This window comes from Aptenodytes patagonicus, chromosome 2 (assembly GCF_965638725.1).
Source record: "Aptenodytes patagonicus chromosome 2, bAptPat1.pri.cur, whole genome shotgun sequence".
NCBI lineage: Eukaryota > Metazoa > Chordata > Aves > Sphenisciformes > Spheniscidae > Aptenodytes > Aptenodytes patagonicus.
In genome coordinates, this window is record NC_134950.1 from 154,772,732 (window position 1) to 154,793,272 (window position 20,541).

Sequence of the window (20,541 nt, forward strand, 5' to 3'; positions counted from 1 at the left end):
TTTAAAGGCCACCTCTCCTGTGTTGTCCAAAGTATGGCACAAATGACATTCTGAAACGTGCAGGGATTCAGACAGACTCACTACTTGATCTTGTTTTCCTCAGCATCACAATTTAGAATGTGGAACACTGCTAGCAGGGTTGACCTCTGCTCACACGTGGTTTCTTCTCCAAAATATACAGATGATAAATACATTGGCAAACCTCCATAAAGAAACGTGTGTCATCTTTGTTGAGTTTGTCATTGTTCAAGTGCACTACTCAGTGCATTCGCTAAGAAACGTCTGTGAAAAAATGAAAGAAAGTTGAAGATGATTAAAGGAAGAGAAAACAGAGGAAGGAAATGAAGGGGTTTGAGGAAGAAGGTAGGCTACAGGAGAGGTAAAAAGGAGAGAGGCCAGGCCTAGGAGTGGGTGGAATTGGCAGCACCTTGAAGGTGGGAGGTTAAAGCTGAGTAACACATCCTTAACATGTAGCAGCTCTCACGCTAGGATACCTTAGGTATCCTCTTTCAGGAACTTGCTTGGGTTATTAGTTTTCCTAAACCCACAATTAATTTTAATGAAACCATTTTCTTTTTTTAGACCAGCTTCAAAGGGAAAAAGAGGAGGAGTTTCTCTCTCTCCACATCAATGAATTTACGAAGGACAAGTCATAGAATTCCAGAGCAAACTTGCGTACTTGCCGTGGATAGATGGAGCAAACACAAGTTTCTGCTCCATGACACGCATACATAGGCTATAAATTGACATGTAGCATTTTAGAAGCAATCTATTCTCTGTTTTCTGGATCGTCCTGGGATAAAAAACAAAGACAATAAGGTTATGGCAATTATCTACAGACCCTGACTTACCCAGAGGCTACCAAGAGTGTAGCTCAGCAGTGAAGACCTGCTAACACACGAAGTAGTCACATGGCCCCTAACGTACACCACAGATGTACCCACAAGTTTTACATAAATGACTGTTTTTAAATACTAAAGAAAATGACGCCTTCTCCATTCCACATCAGGGAACCACACAGCAGGCCAGCGACAACTTCCTGGGCGCCCTGCAGCTCTGCGCCCCGACCGCTGCCTTTCTGATCCCGCAGAACGTGCATACTGCCATCTCTACAGTAAACCCCGCTTTTGCATCCCTGGCATGGGACTAGACAAACGTTTTATTTCCCCTTCAGGTTCACCCCCACGCCCACCGCTACCCTCCCGCCCTGGCCTGGTGGGGCTCGTGCAAGGGGTGACCGCAGGCCCCGGCAGCCTGGCACGCAAGAGGCCCTGGCCGCTTTGCCCTTCCTTGCGCCAGGCAGGCAGCCACCCGCACCCACACGCCTTGGGCCTGGCCTGGGCGGCTCAGTTTGTTCCCTCTGCCTGGAACAGGCCGCTGCACGCACCCGTATGTCTTGGGCCTGGCCTGGCCTAGCCCGGGCGGCTCGGTTTGCTCCTGGCCGGAGCAGGCAGCTGCCCGCACCCACATGCCTTGGGCCTGGCCTGGCCTGGCCTGGGCTAGCCGGTTAGGGTTGCTCCCTCATGCCAGAGCAGGCAGCTGCCTGCTCCCACACGACTCGGCGGCACCAACACCCCTTCCCGGCTAGGGAAACGTCGTGCCCGTAACCCGGGGGCGGCCCGGTGCACCGGGAGCCGCTCCGCGCCAGACGGAGGAAGGCTGAGCCTCGCCGGCCGCCGTCGAAGGCGGCGGATAGCGCCTGCGCAGAGGCCGCTGCCGGCGCGGCGCTGCCTGGTAATGGCGCACCGCGCGAGCGGGCGGGCGCTGTCCCTGCTGCGGGGCCGCCTGCGCCCCCTCGGCCCGGCGGCGGCCGGCGGCTGCGCGGGCCGCGGGCAGGCCCGCCTGGACTCCTCCGGCGCCGCGGTGCAGAGGGCGCCGCAGGCAGCCGGCGCCGAGGAGGCGGGTGAAGGTAGGGGTCGCCGGGCCGCGCCGCGTTCCCCTCAGGGCCTGGCTGCCGTGTGGGACCGGGGAAGCACGGCTGTTTCTCCCGGGGGGACGATGAGGTCAGGCGAGGGCGTGGGGAGTGTTTGCGGCGGGCGGTTCGGCGCCGGGAGAGGCTCCTGGGCACTAGCGGCGTCCCGGGCGTGATGTGCTCCTCGGGGCCCGGGAGCCCCCGCCGGCGGCATCCCGACGGCAGCGAGGTCGGCCTGTGCTTTCCCGGCCGTAGCGCCAGGGTGCAATCTAGGAGCCCAGAATCCGCTGTCGTTGTCTAGGACTTGGTTTATTAAATGTAGATATCAGCTAGAGGTAAGTGAGGTGACAGTGGCTATCCTGAGAGACCCCCTTAAAAAGTCATAGGAAACGTTTGGTTGATGCCTTGTCTTTAGTACAAGCCAAGATCTGGTTAGGACCGTCCGTTGTTGATGTGCTGTAACTTGGGTGTACCATGTAACTTAGAGCTAACACATTTGTGAGCCTGAGGCCTGTGCTCCTCCGTGTTTCAGAGCTTGAAAAATATTAGGTAGCGACCTTTTTTTAAACAGAGGTGATCAGGCTGTGTTATCGCAGTTTCACAAAACCAAGTCTTTTGCTGTTCATATCCTTGTACTAACATATATGTGGCAAATTGGATTAAGGAACAATTCCAGATTTCAGTTAATCATTCTTGTTTTGGTGTATAAATTTTATCATTAATCTTATCTAGTTTGCTGCATGACTACGTGAATGCTTGCATTAGCATCAGCGTGCAGAGGGCAGCATTAGAATATGTACGAGCACCATGTGGAGGATGGGGCTGTTTCTTCCAGCAGCAGTGCTGGTGTATACCTGTTTAAAATGATTGTGAAACTCTGGCACTAGCTGGACATGTTGTATGGAACAGGGGAAGAAAGCAAAGCGGACTGCCCCTCATGCATTTAAGATGCTTACAACCACCATTCGGATGTGATCATCTGCATCTGTGCTATGCTCGGACTGTGCAAATGACAGCAGAGCAAAGATGAGATGTCAGAGCACATCTTCTGCTATAGTAACTAAGCATGTACAGGTAGTAAATCAGGCAAGAATCACATAGCCACTCTGGCCTAATGCAGAGAGCTGTGGGCGTGAGATCATCTGGGTTCATCTCCTGATTGTGTCACTCGTCCATGGGACTTGTCCTTTCTGCATCTCAGTCACTTCATACTTCTCTGCCCCCACAGAAAATAGGATATTTATCATCTTCATAAAGTGCTTCTTTGGTCATCTGATAAAAAATGCTATATAAAACTAAGCTATTGAAACAACTACTTTGGGTATTTATTATTTACAAGCCTGTGTGAGAGCTCAATAAACTTGTAAAATAAAAGATTTTTTAAAAATAATAATAAATACTAACGAGTGTCATTAGATGATAGTTAAGATTTTCTTGAGGCCACAATATCCCGTGGGTTCCTCAAAATCAAAAACATAGAATAAAAAGCTCTCTGTTGAATCTTTCTGTAGCAGATAGTAGCCGCAGGGAAATAACTGCGTGTTCTTGAGCTTCCCAGCCTGAATTACAAATGGCAGTATTATCAGGTAGCAGTTTCACAGGCTCTGGTAATGTGATGTGGTCAATGGATGCGTTTGAGAGTTATGCAGGGAAGTGATTATGATTTCAAATTTGAGACATGGCCCCTTTGCCTGTATGCAATTGTCGTGGTTTAACTTCAGCCGGCAACTGAGCACCACACAGCCACTCGCTCACTGCCCCCCTCCCCGTGGGATGGGGGAGAGAATCGGAAGAGTAAAAGTGAGAAAACTCGTGGGTTGAGATAACAACAGTTTAATAACTGAAATAAAATAGTAATAATAATAATAATAATAATAATAAAAGAATATACAAAGCAAGTGATGCACGATGCAATTGCTCACCACCCGCCAACTGATGCCCAGCCAGTCCCCGAGCAGCGGCCCCCCCCGGCCAGCTTTCCCCAGGTTATGTACTGCGCATGACGTCACATGGTATGGAATGTCCCTTTGGCCAGTTTGGGTCAGCTGCCCTGGCTGTGCCCCCTCCCAGCTTCTCGTGCACCTCCAGCCTTCTCAGTCGGTAGAGCATGGGAAGCTGAAAAGTCCTTGACTAGTGTAAACATTACCTAGCAACAACTAAAACATCGGTGTGTTATCAACATTGTTCTCCTCCTAAATCCAAAACACAGCACTGTACCAGCTACTAGGAAGAAAATTAACTCTATCCCAGCTGAAACCAGGACAGCAATCAAGAAAAAAGGTGCTGTGTTTCTGGATGTTCCAGCATGTTTCATTTCCATGTTGATTCTGAAGGCTGTCAGCAGCAATATAGATTGCCAGTAGTGTGGTGAGATATGACTGATCTGTGGGTTTATTGTAGTAGCGTAGATGAAAGTATAGTATTAAATGAAAATTTTGAGTAGGAGTTTACTGTAAAAGAAGGTGATGAGTTGTAAAAATAAGCAAGCGTTGAATTGTTCCGAAGGTGAAAGTGCTGGTTTTGTGGTAGCTGAGAGAGATTATCTTTTCTGTGCAGCTTGCCAAAGGTCTAGCTCTGCCTCATACCCTAGCTGGTATTTCCAGACTTGTATGTAGAGTCTGACTGTGTGTGATGAGTTTTTTGATGGTGAACAGCAAATCAAAGAAGAGCTAAGATTCCTTGAATCGTCAAGCTTCCTGTGGCACCAAGGGAAGTTAGTACTGTTTTCTTCCTACATTTCCTATTCCTTATTCTTACGAATGTATGCATTTGTGAGAGAAATATACTTATGTTTGTGTCTTTCATTCATTCTTGATTGTTTTCTCTTTTGCTGTGGCCCTTTTAGAGAGCCAGGGCAAACCTTTGTTCAGTGGTTCAATCCCAGAGGAGGAGATTAAGTGTACTAAAATAAGTTTTAAATCTTTTTGTTTATATTGAAAAACGTTGATGCTTGTTTCCTCTTACAGATTCTGAAGTCAATATCAGAAAGAAGACATTCACTGAGGTTCAAACAGAACGATTGGAGCAAGCAGAACGGACTGTTTTAATTAAGTGCCCACAAAAACTTAATGGAAAAAAATTATTGCAGTATTTATCTAGTCATGGAAACATTAACAGTCACTTCTTTTTTGAAAATCGTGTAAGTAATTAACAATGTAAACTAAAATCTAGACTTAGACAAAAAGAAATACTAGCATTTGGTCAAGGCCTCATACATGTAACTTAAGCAAATTATATACAATTAATATATTAAATTAGTTTTTATCTTTGTTAATGTTTACAGGTTGTTGAGCAACAGATTTTTATTCATAAGTCAGCTAAGCAACAGCTCCTCTAAGGGATAGGTAGCAACCTGTTTTGCACTAAATCTTTGAAACTTTTACATAGCACTGTTCATTGTTCTAATAATAGAGCTAACTTTTTTATGTGCTTCTTGAGCATTACAGTTGTGAAGATAAATAGATTTTAGAACTTGTATGTTTAGTGCTTGCTGCCAAGAATAGCATATCTTAAATATTTTTGACCTCTTGTGAAAAAGCATCTAAAGAATGTTGAGGTACAGAACCTAGCATTCAGCTTCAGGGCTGTTGTATTAAACTGTCTCAGTACTCCCAGGAACATCCGAATAATATCAGTACAATCAGTTCAAGGCTTGTATGCATTCATCTAACCCTGTCTATTTCCATTCTTAATGTTTTAGGGTGTCCATGCTTTAATAGAATTTTCTGAAAAGGACAGTATAGCCTCATTGCAGGATGCTGTTGGAATCCCAAGTGCTGCAGAGCATCATGTTGTTCCATTTAAATCTAGACTTTTTAATTTCACGCTGAAAAACACAGTGAGTCAAGCTGCTGAAGAGACACCAGTTCACCTCTCTCCTCAGTCTCACATTCCAGTGACAGAGCTAATTCAAAAGCTTTGTCATGCAGACAGTGTAAGTATAGGTTTCTAGATCTCTCTCAGTTAAAAATGAATCACGTCTATTTCAGATTTGCAAGTGGTCATGTGCAACTTATAAAGCAATTTATTTCTATTAAAATAAAAAAAAGTAATCCCTGTTAGAATTTTGTGTGAATGGTTCTCCTACACTGAAACAAATAGATGAAATTAGTCATTTTAATTGTCAAAATAATTTCTTCGGTATGAAATAAACCTGTTTGAGATTTAAAAAAAAAAAATTTTAATTGCAATGATACTAAGCAGATGAAAATATATGTTAATAGATAGAATATGGGTCATTGTATTTTTACAGTGTTTATTTTCTTAACTAGATAAGCAGTCAGATGTACATTCTACTGAATGAGTATCAGCTTACAGAAGAAAATATCAAGCTCCGATTTCTGGCCTGTTCTTTGGTTCGGGATTTCGCACGTGCGTATTTTCCAGACAGCACAGTAAAGCCATTTGGCTCTTCAGTCAACACCTTTGGCAAATTGGGATGTGATGTGGACATGTTTCTGGACTTCCATGATACACGAAAGCATGCTGCAAAAATGGTAAGATTATGCTATGCATCTTCAGCCTGTTGAATTTCTTCAACAGAGCAGCTCATTTGCTGTTTCACACGCAGGAATCAGTTTATTTATACTAAGGTTTTACATGACTTCATACTATAGACTGCGAACAAGTTTATTTGAATGTTTGGACTTGAAGACTTTCAAAAGCTGGATGTGACATGAAAGAGATCTTCCTTGCAATAGGAAGAAAATGACTTGGTGTTTACGTAGACTTTGTACTGTCAGTGTGAATTTCACTGTGGGGAAAAAACCCTTCATCCTCCAAAATTGATTCGGCAATGTCAGATCTTCCCATCCTGCTGTTGGGTTTTCTTCTCTGGAGCTGCTGGGATTCATCCGTGCTTTTTAAAGCTTGGCTTTGATTTTTAGGGTCCCCCATGTTCTGAAGCATAATAATTTTGTGCATGTGTATACATGTGCATTTTGGGAGGGTTGTCAGGTTCTTTTACTTAGTTTAAAGAGTTGACTTCATGCTACAGAAAAGTTACTCAATTATGTACTGGGGTGCATACATCTATACGTAAGAGTGTGTGGAGGTTTGAAAGTTTAAGACCTCCTGGGATAGTATCAGTGAATAGTTGCAGGTGGCACACTTGTTCATGTTTGTGGTGTCTGTCCAGAGAAAATTACCATGTTAACAGCACTTGATTTTCATTGTGAAGGGAATTAGTTGGCTTACTCCTGAAAGGAACCTGAGGATAAGCTGGTATATGTGAACTGTAGATGTTTTGGGGACCAGGACCCAGGAGCAAAACAGGAACCGAGCCAGATCAATAATGCAGATATTTCAATTGTCACATTTTCCATAAGATACTTCATAATTATTTGAATGCCTCATTGATAATACAACAGTAAGCACCAAGAGAAGTAGTGATTACTAAGCAAGTGTAGAGGCTTGAAATTGAAATACACTCACCTGAATTTGCTGACCAAAGTACAGAATTTGCATCAATACCTTGAGAAGTTGGAGAGTTACAAGACTTCAGTAAGCAATATTCAGTCAACAGTATTGCCTTTTTCAATGCATATATTAAATTTCATCTTAATCATGTCTTAACCCATACTACAATTTGGAAATCTGGACTATGTAACCAAGTTCACATGTTTAGTGTTGGGATTTGGGCAGCTTCAAATCGTAATGGTTATTTAGAGTAGATTGTGTCTCAGTCCTTGTGTGTGTAGGCACAAAGAATGGGAAAGGACTAGACAAGCCATTTTTGGAAGGCTCTTACCTCTTGCTGCTGTTTTTTGGCTGTGGACAGTGTAAATGTCCTTTCGGGTTGGAGAACGAAATATGAAAGAGAGAGATGAGAATCAGGATAGGAAGAAGGGAAAGTTGGATCGGAAATGCCCTGTGGAGAAGTTGGGATTCTTCATGGATTCTGAATGTGTAATAAAGTAAGTGTTTCTGGTGTTTTGAAAACTTTTCTTTTTATTTGTATGGTGACAGATAGTTTGGGGAAAACTAGATTTTGTATGGTGACAGATAGTTTGGGGAGAACTAACTTTGTTTTCCTAAAAAAAAAAAAAAAAAAGACAATGGGCTTAAGCTTTTGAAGATTGAAAATTCACTCAGCTTTTCTGTACAATTTGTATATTGCCATGTACTTTATTTTTAAAGAAATATCCCTTCAAACGTATATAGTTTTTAGTATTATTGCAGTGATCAAACACAACGAACGCAAGTATGTCAGTTGAAAAGTAGGATCATCGTGTGTGTGTGGGAAGTGTTAAAATCTAGGAACCCTTTACATTTAAACAGTAAAGCTGCCTTTTAAATTTTGAGGGAAAAACCTTTCAACTATAAAACGTCTATTTTCAAAGCATGTTTTGTGACTAGCTGTTTTCTTTAGTATTCATCCTCTGTAGAAATAGAAGTTCTACTGTGAACTTTAGAGTTGTTCTTGTCTTTAAGTTACATGACAGGTTAATAGGCTGCGTGGCACACTTATAGAATCATAGTTTGGGATGGAAGGGACCTTTAAAGGTCATCTAGTCCAACCCTCCCTGCAGTGAGCAGGGACATCTTCAACTAGATCAGGTTGCTCAGAGCTCCATCCAACCTGACCTTGAATGTTTCCAGGGATGGGGCATCCGCCACCTCTCTGGGCAACCTGTTCCAGTGCTTCATCACCCTCATTATGAAAAAATTTCTTCCTTATATCTAGTCTAAATCTACCCTCTTTTAGTTTAAAACAATTACCCCTTGTCCTATTGCTACAGGCCCTACTAAAAAGTTTGTCCCCATCTTTATAAGCCCCCTTTAAGTATTGAAAGGCCGCAATAAGTTCTCCCTGAAGCCTTCTCCTCTCCAGGCTGAACAACCCCAACTCTCTCAGCCTGTCCTCATAGGAGAGGTGTTCCATCCCCCTGATCATTTTTGTGGCCCTCCTCTGGACCCGCTCCAACAGGTCAGTGTCTTTCTTATGCTGAGGGCTCCAGAGCTGGATGCAGTACTCCAGGTGGGGTCTCACCAGAGCAGAGTAGAGGGGCAGAATCACCTCCCTCGACCTGCTGGCCACGCTTCTTTTGATGCAGCCCAGGATACAATTGGCCTTCTGGGCTGCGAGCACACATTGCTGGCTCATGTCCAGCTTTTCATCCACCAGTCCCCCCAAGTCCTTCTCGGCAGGGCTGCTCTCAATCCCTTCATCCCCCAGCCTGGATTGATACTGGGGGTTGCCCCGACCCGGGTGCAGGACCCTGCACTTGGCCTTGTTAAACCCCATGAGGTTCACACAGTCCCACTTCTCGAGCCTGTCCAGGTCCCTCTGGTTGGCATCCCGTCCCTCTGGCTTGTCGACCACAGCACTCAGCTTGGTGTCATCTGCAAAGCTGCTGAGGGTGCACTCAATCCCACTGTCTATGTCATTGATGAAGATATTAAACAGTACTGGTCCCAGTACAGACCCCTGAGGGACACCACTCGTCACTTACACTCTGTGTGGTGCAGTGAGGCTTTTGTCTTGTGTGTAGGCACAGTCTTTATGCACTAAAGGTGATGATCTTGTTGGTTTTGTTGACATTTTGGAGCGCTAAAATGTGGGCATATCTGCTGCATCAATGTGAAAGTATGTACAAAAATAAAGTATGGTAGAGCATTGTCCTGTAAAAGAGTGTAAAAATCATTAGCGCAACTCTTGTGTCTTGATTTTAGCATAGCCAAAATGGGAGACTAAGGTGCCAGCACCTAGAGAGCTTTGTACTTTATAGGTGTGGTGGGTTAACCTTGGCTGACCTTCAGCTGCCCACCCAGTTGCTCTCTCGCTCCCCCCTCCTCAGCAGGATGGGGGGAAAAAATAAGATGAAAAAGCTCGTGGGTTGAGATAAGGACAGGGAGATCACTTATCAGTTACCGTCATGAGCAAAACACTCAATTTATTGCCAGTTAATAACAGAGTGGGTAGTGAGAAATAAAAAAAACAAAATTAAAAACACCCCACCTCACTCCCAACACTTCTGCCTCCTCGCCCCAAGCGGCGCGGGGTGATGGGCAATGGGGGTTGCGGTCAATTCGTAACGCTTTGTCTCTGCTGTTCCTTCCTCCTCATGCTGTTCCCCTGCATGGGGTCCCTCCCATAGGCTGCAGCTCTTCAAGAACTGCTCCAGCATGGGTCCTTCCTACGGGGTACAATCCTTCAGGAATGGACTGCTCCAGCGTGGGTTCCCCACAGGGTCACAGGTCCTGCCAGAAAACCTGCTCCCCCATGGGCTCCTCTCCATGGCCTGCAGCTCCTGCCAGAAGCCTGCTCCAGCATGGGCCCTCCACAGGCTGCAGCTGTCTTCAGGGCATATGCACCTGCTCTGGCGTGGGGTCCTCCATGGGCTGCAGGGTGGATATCTGCTCCACTTTAACCTCCATGGGCTGCAGGAGGATAACCTGCATCACCATGGTCTTCTAGGGAATCTCTGCTCCGGTGCCTGGAGCACCTCCTCCCACTCCTTCTTCGCTGACCTTGGTATCTGGAGGGTTGTTTCTCTCACATTTTTCTCGCTCCTCTCTCCCAGCTGCTGCACAGCATTTTTTACCCTTTCTTAAATACGTTGTTGCACAGGTCCCACCAGCATCGCTGATGGGCTCAGCTTTGGCCAGCAGCAGGTCCGTCTTGGAGCCAGCTGGAACTGGCTCTGTCCAACATGAGGAGCAGCTTCTGATGTCTTCTCACAGAAGCCACCCCTGCAGCCCTCCCCCAACCAAAACCTTGCCACGTAAACCCAATACAGTAGGAAAATAAAATGTTGGGTATACCTCCTGTAGTAGGCAACAGACAATACTTCAGAATAAGGCAAAAGTCTCATATAGTTGGCGGTGTGATTTATAGGGATAACGATACTCTTTCTCCCTGGCAAACTGTGTTACTAGTATACATAAGTTGACTGTCTTACAACAAGTGAAGGCAAGGGGAGGTAGCTTTAGTTATAAGATGATATAGCAGCAGTGGAAAGGGTATCTTCTGATTTCTGCACTACTGTAGCCTTTCAGGAGGTACCAGCAATGGAGGAGGACCAGGCATTTCAGCACCTATTTACATTAAATAATATTTTTTGAGTCTTACGGCAAACTGATTACTGATTGTGAATTAAAAAAGCAGCAGAAGTGGGAGCATCCTTTACCAAGTGGATTATCAATACAGTGTTTGGCCACAGATACAGTTTTTTTAACACATGGGCAGTTTGGGAGATTAGTGAATGACTTAAAACAGAGTTCTGTGATATTTTTAGAGTAACAGTTTTTGCATTAAAACAGTTATGCTTCTTGCTGAGGCTACTACATCAATTTAACCCAAAGTAATAGTTTACTTCATTTACATTTCCTGTTTTGAGCAACATGGCAAGAATAGGGGGAGAACTACAGGACTGGGGCAAGTGTATCAGTACTTCATCCTTCCCAGCTGGCACCAAAGCTATATATGAAGGTCCTATAAATTATTAGGAGTGTCTGTTTTATCATTACCAAAAAAGTCTTCATCCAGCTTCTGAGAGATAGTGAGCTGCTGTTTGGGAAGGCACATTGTGATTTTTGCCACAAACATAAAGGTCCAAACACCAGCACACCTACATGGCGGCCGAGTCCCCATCTTTTTCTTTCCTGTTACCTACCTCAAAGTTGATGGTTATAGGTTTCTTTCACTTTGAGTGAGCCCTGCTGTAGCATGCAGCTATGCAGCCAAACAGGATTAGGGACCTCTGTTCTGGTGTGTTCAAACACATGTGCTGGCTGGAGAACTGTGGGCAAGAGGAGAGCAGGAACAGTCATCTCAGTGATTGCCAGAGCAACTCAGAAATTCAGCACCTAAATTGAGTTTATGAGAAAGGTTGCAAGGTCCGTAACTTCTGAATTGTTTCACCTGTCTGTGAGTGCATGTTTTCTTTGCACTAACCCGGTGACAACAAAAGTAACCTCCTCTGTGTGTCAGAGGGCTAGTTAGGTCACTGTGTAATGCTGTTTGTGTAGTATGCATTCACCCATGACATGTTCCAAGGGGGAGGCTAAGTCAGTGTCAAGTATTGGATTAGCAAGCAAAATTAGCTGAGGCTTAAAAACATAGGCTACAAAGTGAATGGAGATTTCATAGGTATGAAGTTATTTTATTGAGGTATAAACTACAAATATGACAATTCAAAATACAAAGACCTACAGGAAAATACGTCTCATGTTGTGAGAATACATCTCCATGGGTTTTTTTTATTTGTTAGAAAAACTGTATCTGATGTGAAGTGATTGTTTTAAGTCATACAGAAGCTTATCTTTATTTTGAAGGATTAAGTAATTTGCATGCTAAATTTTTTTTTTTTAAATGAAAAAGACATTTTCCTTTACACTGCTACTTGATTCACTAATAACGCATTGTTCTTTGAGGGTTTGAAATGGAATTACTGGTGGTTTGAAATTAACGGCGGTTTGGTTGTGTTTTGCCCCTCTTTGATTTAATTGTATGCTCCTCTTTTCGGTCAGAGCATATATGCTCTCTCGGGAATTCCAGAATTACTTGTTTTAGGCAATAGTGAGATGTAGTAGTAGTAGTATACCCTCATCTGAACAAGTAACTTTACAGTAAGTTGATCGCTATTAACCTGGAAAAATTGAATCACTGAAAAAGAATATAAAAGAGAAAGCAATATGTTTTTACCTTTTTCAAGTTCTGCGGGCTGCTTTGACTAATTCTTGTCTTTCGGTCTCTAATTGTACAAACTCCTTTGCAAACTGTTGTAGTCTTTCAGAAGTATTCTTAAATGTCTCTTTGGTTCCAGAGCTAACAGTTTACTTTTAAAATTCTGTGTTAGAAAAAAGGTCCCTTTGAAATGGAATATCAGATGAAAAGATTACCATCTGAAAGATTAGCAACTCAGAAAATTCTTTCTGTGATTGGTGATTGCCTTGATAATTTTGGTCCTGGATGTGTGAACATACAGAAGATACTCAATGCTCGCTGCCCGCTGGTGAAATTTTCCCATCAACCGACAGGATTCCAGTGTGATCTGTCAGTGAGCAACAGGTGAGACATGGTTTTAAAAAGTTTAGGAAGAATGCTAATGTACGAATGTTCTGCAAACCTGTAATGAAAACTGTTTAGTCTACTCCTTTCTGTGTTCTTAACAAATGTGAATGTTGGCTCTGAAAGTAAAAAGGATATTTTTGACTTCAAGTACTTAGGTTTTAATGTGCTTAAGATATCTTTCTCCAGCATAGGAAATACTTGGTAGCTGAAACTGAAGACTTGAAAACCACTCTATACAATAAAGTTGGCTTATAGGGAATTGAAAGAAGGCAGTGTTCGTTAGTCATTACTTCCCTTCATGGATATGGGTATAGGCACAGCTTTCTTTTGATTGCTTTTCAGATTAAGCAGCTCCATGTGTTAGTTTTCAGTGATTGGGCTTCTAGTTATTTTGGTGTCCTTTTTTTTCTTCTTAAGGGCCTGCATACGCCTGTTTGCTGGGAAGGTATCTTGAATACTAAATTAACTCACTGCATCAGAAAACGGAGTCTGAAGTGTTACAGTCATTGAGGACCTGTCACAGCAGTGCCCAATAGAGGGAGCAGGCTTCTTAGAAATACCTCTCTTTGCATCTGTTTTTCCTCTTCCAGCTTGCTCTCATTTGGTTGATAGTAAAGATTTGTTCTGCTGTCGCTTATTTTATTAAGAAATACCCACCTTAATCCAGTATACATCTGTAGCCCTGGCATAAGGGTACATAATCGAAAATTAGTTACTAACCCTTTTCATTGTTGTTAGGGAATGCTAAAATATGAGTGATTATCTTTCAGAATACTTTTGATATGACTTTTAGTGCAGATTTTGTGATTCGTCTCCATCAGATACAATCAGATCCTAGACTGAATTTTCTGAATTACCTGAAGTTCTGTTTCAGAATATGCAGGAATCGTTAAGGCAGTACTGAGCAAATGTCTTACAATAAAATTACTTTAATGTATGCAGCCACAGTGAAAGTCAGCATGCAGTTCTCTGCTGTAATGCATGCATGCAATTCTCTGCTGATGGTTTGGCTGGTTGGGACTGTGTGTGTTGTCTTGTTATCATTTGGAGTAACAACAAACCTCTGGGGACACAAGGAAGCACTTCACAGTTGACATTTTAGAAGTCTAGGTGTTACAAAACTTTGACGTGGTAAACTTCCCCAAAATGCTATGGTGGATTTTTAGAAGAATTCAGTGCAAGATTGCGAGTAAAAACTCCTGCAACTGTAGTTCAACAAGCACTTTAGACTAAAACTGACCCCAAAGTAAGTTTTGCTCTCACATTGTGCTTCCATTTTTCTTCTGCTTTTTCTTGCCCTCCCATTTGTACGCTACATGAATGTTTGTATGACCATATGATGAAGCAGATCAAAAACTGATCCATCTGAAAACCTTTATCCTTCCAGATTAGTTGTTTTTTCAGCAGGACCAAACATTAGTCATTGGAAAATTACCAAATTGACTTGTTTTGCAGATTTCGTTGTGTCTCTGCACTTCACGTATTTTTCAGTGCATTATTTTGTTACTTTTTAGGTTAAAGTTGTCAAAGAAGTTCTAGTTGTATTTTATTATCTATTAGGATAGAGAATATTATCTAATATACCTCAGAGGCAATTGTGGCTAAATTATGTATTTCACCTTGATTCTGCATAGTTTCACTTCTGAGTACTTGATGATGGTTTTTTGGTTTTGTGTTTTTTTTTTTTTCCCCCTGTGATGTGGAACAGAAACAGGAACAGTGCAAATGCAGTGTTATTATTTACCCATAACTGTATACTTCTTACTATGGAAAACTACCAGCTATTTAATCCTGGACAATTTCAGGCATTCTTTTCTATTTTTTTAAATGCATAAAAGTTAAATGTTGTTTTTATGGATACCCTCTTCCCTTATAACTGATGCTCTAGGGCTGAACAACGAACACTTCATCTGGTACTTCACAATTCTCTCATCATTTACATGTCTCTTTTCATTTCTTCTTCAGCATTGCTATAAAAAGTTCAGAACTCTTGTATATCTATGGCTGTCTTGATTCCCGTGTAAGAGCACTAGTGTTCAGTGTACGATGTTGGGCACGTGTTCATGGACTTACAAATAGTGTTCCTGGTACCTGGATTACAAACTTCTCTCTAACCATGATGATCATGTTTTTTCTGCAAAAGAGATCACCACCTATCATTCCAACACTAGACCAACTTAAAGAACTGGCAGGTAAGGACAGCTGTTTATGTGTTTATTGAAGTGACTTTCACATTTGTTTTCTCTAAAGTGATGAATAAACCCAAGCAACTTCTTTATGCTGTCAAATACTAATGCATCTTATGTATGCCTTAAGTTTGAGGGAATATACAAGTTTTACTTGTATTTTTTTGTGAAAATAGTGCATTTTTAAAGGCAAAATAAATCAATTTTCAATACAACACTAAATTCTACTTAGAGGGTTTAGGCTTGTTCCATGCCTCAGATAATTAAGTCATTTATTTGCTCAATGCTCCCATGCTGGCTGTTTTTTGTTTATTTTGTTTTTTAGAAGACTTGCAGGGTCTCAAATGTCTCTGCAGTTGTTAAGGATTTTGTGCAGATTGATACGATGTGTATTGTTTTATAGATACCAAATGTTTAAAAGAAAGGCTATATTTTTTCCTCACAATTTGTAATATCCTTGAGACTGTTCAGGCCATCTGCAAATAGTTCTTATATCTTTGCAAACAAGCTGTTCTGGCTGTTTCATACGTAGCTTTTAGGGTGTATTATCTTCAGTAATTCTAATGAAAGCATAGAGAATGATACCCCAAGTTCTTGATTCCTCACTCATGCGTTCTGCTTATTGACGTGCTTCCTTGGAAGCTTTGAGTGCTTTGAGTGGAGAAAAAGGTCTGTGTTCAGTTGCTTTAAAATCAGGTCAAACATTTCCATCAGAATTCTATAGAATTTTTATACATAAAACAAAAGACCTGTCCTGAAATTTTGCAAAAATATTCCTAATTTGCTTAAGTTTTTCAGAAAAAGACAGTGGACACTTTGGGTCTGATTTTTCTTTTGAAACCCTCATATAGGTATTAACCTCAGAGATGTGTCCTGTTTAGTCTGTAATAAAGCTCTGTATGCAGAGATACCAGGTTTGTTACTTAAAAGAAGTAACTTCAGAGATACAAAGATGTCACATACCTTATTCCTGTAGGCTTTTGAAAATATGCCATTTACTCATGTTTCTTTTCCTTTGCCTGTCCATAGACTTTTTTTCTTTTAAATCTTTAACCACTGAAGTTGAATCTTAACCTGAAAGTTCACTTGGGAACTCCTAATTTGATTTACTTAATATGATAGCATTCACTGAATTTAGTCATGTCTGTTATCTGAATTTTATTAAATACAATGGCATTTTACTGTTTATCACTTCAAAATATGCCTGCGATTTTTGTTTCAGATGAAAAAGACAAGCATGTAATTGGAGGATATGATTGCTCATTTGTTAGTGATTTAAGCAAGATTAAACCTACAAAAAATACAGAAACACTTGGTAGGTAAATCTTCATCAACTTTTTTTTTTTTTTTTTTTTTAGTTTTTATGAGCATATTGAAAATAAACTTTTCCTTAATGTTACTGATGGCTGTTGTTTTTCTTTCCCTTAGATGTATTGTTGGGTGATTTTTTTGAATATTTTGGAAACTTTGATTTCAGAAAGAATTCCATAAATCTTCGAAAGGTAAATGAATTTTAATCTCTCATCATTATCAATTGAATTTCTCTGTCTGCCGTTTGACAAACTACCTATGCTAAGCAACAATTTCTGTCATTTTTAATTGTATGTACAAAGTACATTTAAATTGGTTGTATCCAGAAACTGAGTCCTTTCTGTGAAGGAAGAGAGTTTTCCTCTCGGAGCCTAATCACTTACAGCACCATTAAGAACATTTACAGTGTCATTACTTGAAGGCGTTGGAAAGCACAAACTCTGATGCTAAGCCTGTATGATTTTTCTTGAAAACCCTGTAATAAAAGTGGCATTTTTAAAAAGTAGAAGCTATTTTGCTTCTGTGAGAGGAAAACTTTTAAAATGTCATGATGTATGTCATAGCAAAAGTCTATGACAAACCCTGTACACCAACAGGCTTTGCATTTAAAGTTGGGAGTCCAGACCCAAACAGTGTCTGCATTAAAACTTACAACTGAGTTCTGAAACTTGATTGTGGCACTTGAGTTTCCTACTTGTTTGTTATACTTGTAACACTTTATATGTTTAAGTCATGCTAGTTATTGAAACGTGTGTGTGTGTGCAAGTATAATAGAAATATATATAAATGTAACTACCTTAACTCACACGTGTTCCTGCTGGGCTGCTTACAGGATGGGGGTTTCAGTGCCATGTTGCTGTGTGGACACTCTTGTTTGTGTTCTGTTTCCTACTTCGGTATTGTGGATTACTGGCATAAGAGCTCTTTTGGCCACTGCAGGTTGATCCTGGAAACTAATTCATTAAGCTGGAGAACTTTTGTTTGCCGTTAAGCCTTAAAAAAGGCAAGCAAAAACGTACACATGTTGGAGCCTGAGCTAGTCAGGGGAAATGTCTGTGCTGCTGATGTTTTTCTGTTTAACTAGTCAGTCCTTTTGGCCCTGGGGCAAGAGTATGTAGCATGGACACAGACACTTCCTGGACTAGCATTAGCTGGTAGGCTCCGGCTAGAGCTTGCAGTGGAAGACTTGCAGAGGTTCTGTAATACCAAGCAGGTCAGCTAAGGAGCACTGATAAGCACTGAGATGGAAGTGCATTTAAATAGCAAACTACATAGTTGTCAACAACTTGCGTTGTACTATACCAAGTGCCCAAAAGTGGACCATGACCTGAATAGTTCTGTACTTAAAAGACAGACTGAACTGGGAGGAATTTCAGCCAAGGCACTAATCTTGTTTCGTTATACTAACTCTTAATGAGCACTGTGAGAGGAATGGTTTGAACAGTTTAAGTGCTTGTAGTAGTTTATCAGACTGGGCTATTCAGGTTAATATGACACACTCGTGCTGCTGATACACAAATGGAGATAGGAGTAGGAGGTTGCAATGAGTGAGGTCTGAGGTTTGTGGAAAAGCAAATGGGAGAGTGGTCAAAAAGACAGGCTAAGCTGTAGATGTGTTTTCTTTGCCTTGATGGAAATCTAGGCTGAATGTGGCCAGGAAAACCACCACTAAGAGGATTCAGAGAACAGGAGTTATACAGTCAGGCTGACAGGAAAATTAACTTGATTAATAATGACTTTCCCCCCCCCCCCAAAAAAAAAGTTCTCTACTGGATCAAAATACTTCTAATGCTAATGTAATAACTCAAGTGATTTGTTACTTGCTCAGCCTAAAATACATATATGCAACTTTGGCTTTTTCTTTACACTGTCTGCAGGGAAAGGAAGTAAATAAACCTGAGTCGTCTCCTCTTTATATCTGGAATCCCTTTGAACAAGACCTTAATATCAGCAAGAATGTTAATCAGCCACAGCTGGAGAAATTTGTAGCTATGGCCAGAGAAAGTGCCTGGATTTTACAGAAGGAAGATAAAACTCAGCGAATGATCAATAAAGAGCCTTGGGGACTGGCAGCCCTATTGATACCATTTGGAAAAAGTAATCCCAGCAAGATGAAGAATAGGATGAAAGGAATAGGAAGTGAAACAATCAGAAGCCTTTTGGACTCTTTAAAGTTAAATAATGCAAACAGTCTACAAAAAGCAGTGGGAAAGTGACTTTCAGCACAGAAACACAGTAGCTGATATTCTGTTTTAGGAATTGAATGTGACACACAGTCCGAAGAACATTACTTTTAATGTTTCTAGTGTGGTGAAATGGAGAGTCAAATGACCTCTGTTTTCCATTGTGATGCTTTTTGTACAGGTCTGCTTTCTTTCTGTACATTTTTCTCCTCCTTACTCTTCACTTTTCCATCTGTTTTATGAATGAAAAGCATTCAAATGCAAGTTTTACAGATACATTTTGGAAGTAGCCTTCAGTTGGGCACTCTTTAAAAAAAAAACAACGATGAAACAGACTGACAGGAGCAGCATGGGAAAAAGCCTTTGGGAATTCTGTTGGCTAACATACAAATGATAGACTAAGTAAAAGCTCGAGAAACAAACACCTTTCAGTGAAACTACAGTTAAAAAGAAGTTGAATGTTACAACCATTGCTTCCATTCCAGTCATGTTCTGGAAGCCAGTAAAACCAAAGTGCATGTATCGATTTTTGCAATTGTTTTCCATTCATGTAGATGGTGCCAAGACAAAATAAAGAGAATGGAATTAGATAGTAGGGTTTGCAGTTTCATAAAGCATTGCTCTCCAAGGGTAGTGCAACTGTTTTGTGTTGGAAGAATTGTTTTCCTCTTGTGTTTACCACCTGATCTCAAATTTCTTCAGTCAACTCTCTTTTGTTTTCTGTACCTGTAGGACTGGTTCCCACCCCGCTTGTATATACACTCATGTTTCTCATTTTGCCTTCAACTTCACTTTAAACCTGTATTTCAGGTTCAGGCAGGGGCTTTTGCATGCCCTTCTTGCCTCCTCACTCTCCTCAAAGTTGCTGCCTACTAGGCGACACCAAAGCCTTCCACTCGCTATGCTTTGCAGAGGGATCTGTCCCTTGCAGAGATCCATAGAGAATCATATATCATGCTGGAGTTCTGTTCCCAGTCTTGCCTTGTTTTTCAGATATTCAGCAGAACGGTGACTGTCCCCCTTCCAGATCAGTTGGGCCAGCAAGAGTCAATGCTTCTCATTGAGTTCTCTGTCCATCTGCCACAAAAGAGAGTATTTTCAGAGGAAGGGGGAGAGGGGAGGGACAGAAGTCAGAAAGGGAAACGGAGGGCAGGCAGATAGATTTTTCCAGGTACATTTGTGAGTATTCTACCTGTCCAGTTTGAGGGCCACTCGCGCATTAGAACTAAATGGCCACCGTGATAACAACTCTACAGACTGTTGTCTTTATTCTTAACAGAAAATCTGTACAAGAAATTACTGTAACTCAGAGATTATCATACAGATGCAATATTGATGTTTATGATTACTGTTTCATTTTCAGTATTTTTAGGTTCTTTAATGTTGCAGTGGTATATGATTTTGTGTAGACTTTTTTCTAATGGTGTAGTCTGAACAGTTAAGACGTGTTTTCTCTTTTCCCTGAGGTATTATTTTTTGGAAATACTGTGGGCAGTAATGCATACTTCCAAAGTGCTTGTAAAAACTGGGCAAGGAAAAGTACTTTCCAGCAGTTGGCAGACTAAAGGGTTAGACCTTGAGTGGCAGGAAGACCGTCTTACAAATCAATTCCATATTAGTTTATTTGGAGTTTAAAATAATATTTATATGTGTCCATTTCTGATTCATGAATGTTTTCTCGAGTAATGACTCACATAGTCATCATCTTGGTCACAGGAATTAATTCTCATACTAACTTCTTCAAGATTGAGCCTTGAATTTCAAACTTAGTTTTCTACCTAAATCCTGGTGCCAGGGTGTGAACTTCTTTTTGGAGGCTGGTATGAAGTTTACTGTAACTTCTTATTGGTGCTAACCCAAAGCCTTTGATAGCAAGCATGGCACTGATGCTGTAAGGAGTCTGTTGCTACCTTAATCTTTACAGAACCTAGA

At 41.5% G+C, this 20,541-nt stretch overlaps 1 protein-coding gene across 1 annotated transcript; it reads left to right on the forward strand.

Moving 5' to 3' along the window:
* The first annotated feature begins 1,737 nt into the window (after positions 1-1,737).
* MTPAP (mitochondrial poly(A) polymerase) lies at positions 1,738-19,199 on the forward strand. The gene is given in 10 exon segments (XM_076331778.1): positions 1,738-1,909; positions 4,879-5,051; positions 5,613-5,846; positions 6,184-6,408; positions 12,715-12,926; positions 14,895-15,121; positions 16,338-16,430; positions 16,544-16,617; positions 18,304-18,616; positions 18,619-19,199. Coding segments are annotated over 10 exon segments (1,770 nt in total). The 3' UTR covers positions 18,666-19,199.
* The last annotated feature ends 1,342 nt before the right edge of the window (positions 19,200-20,541 follow it).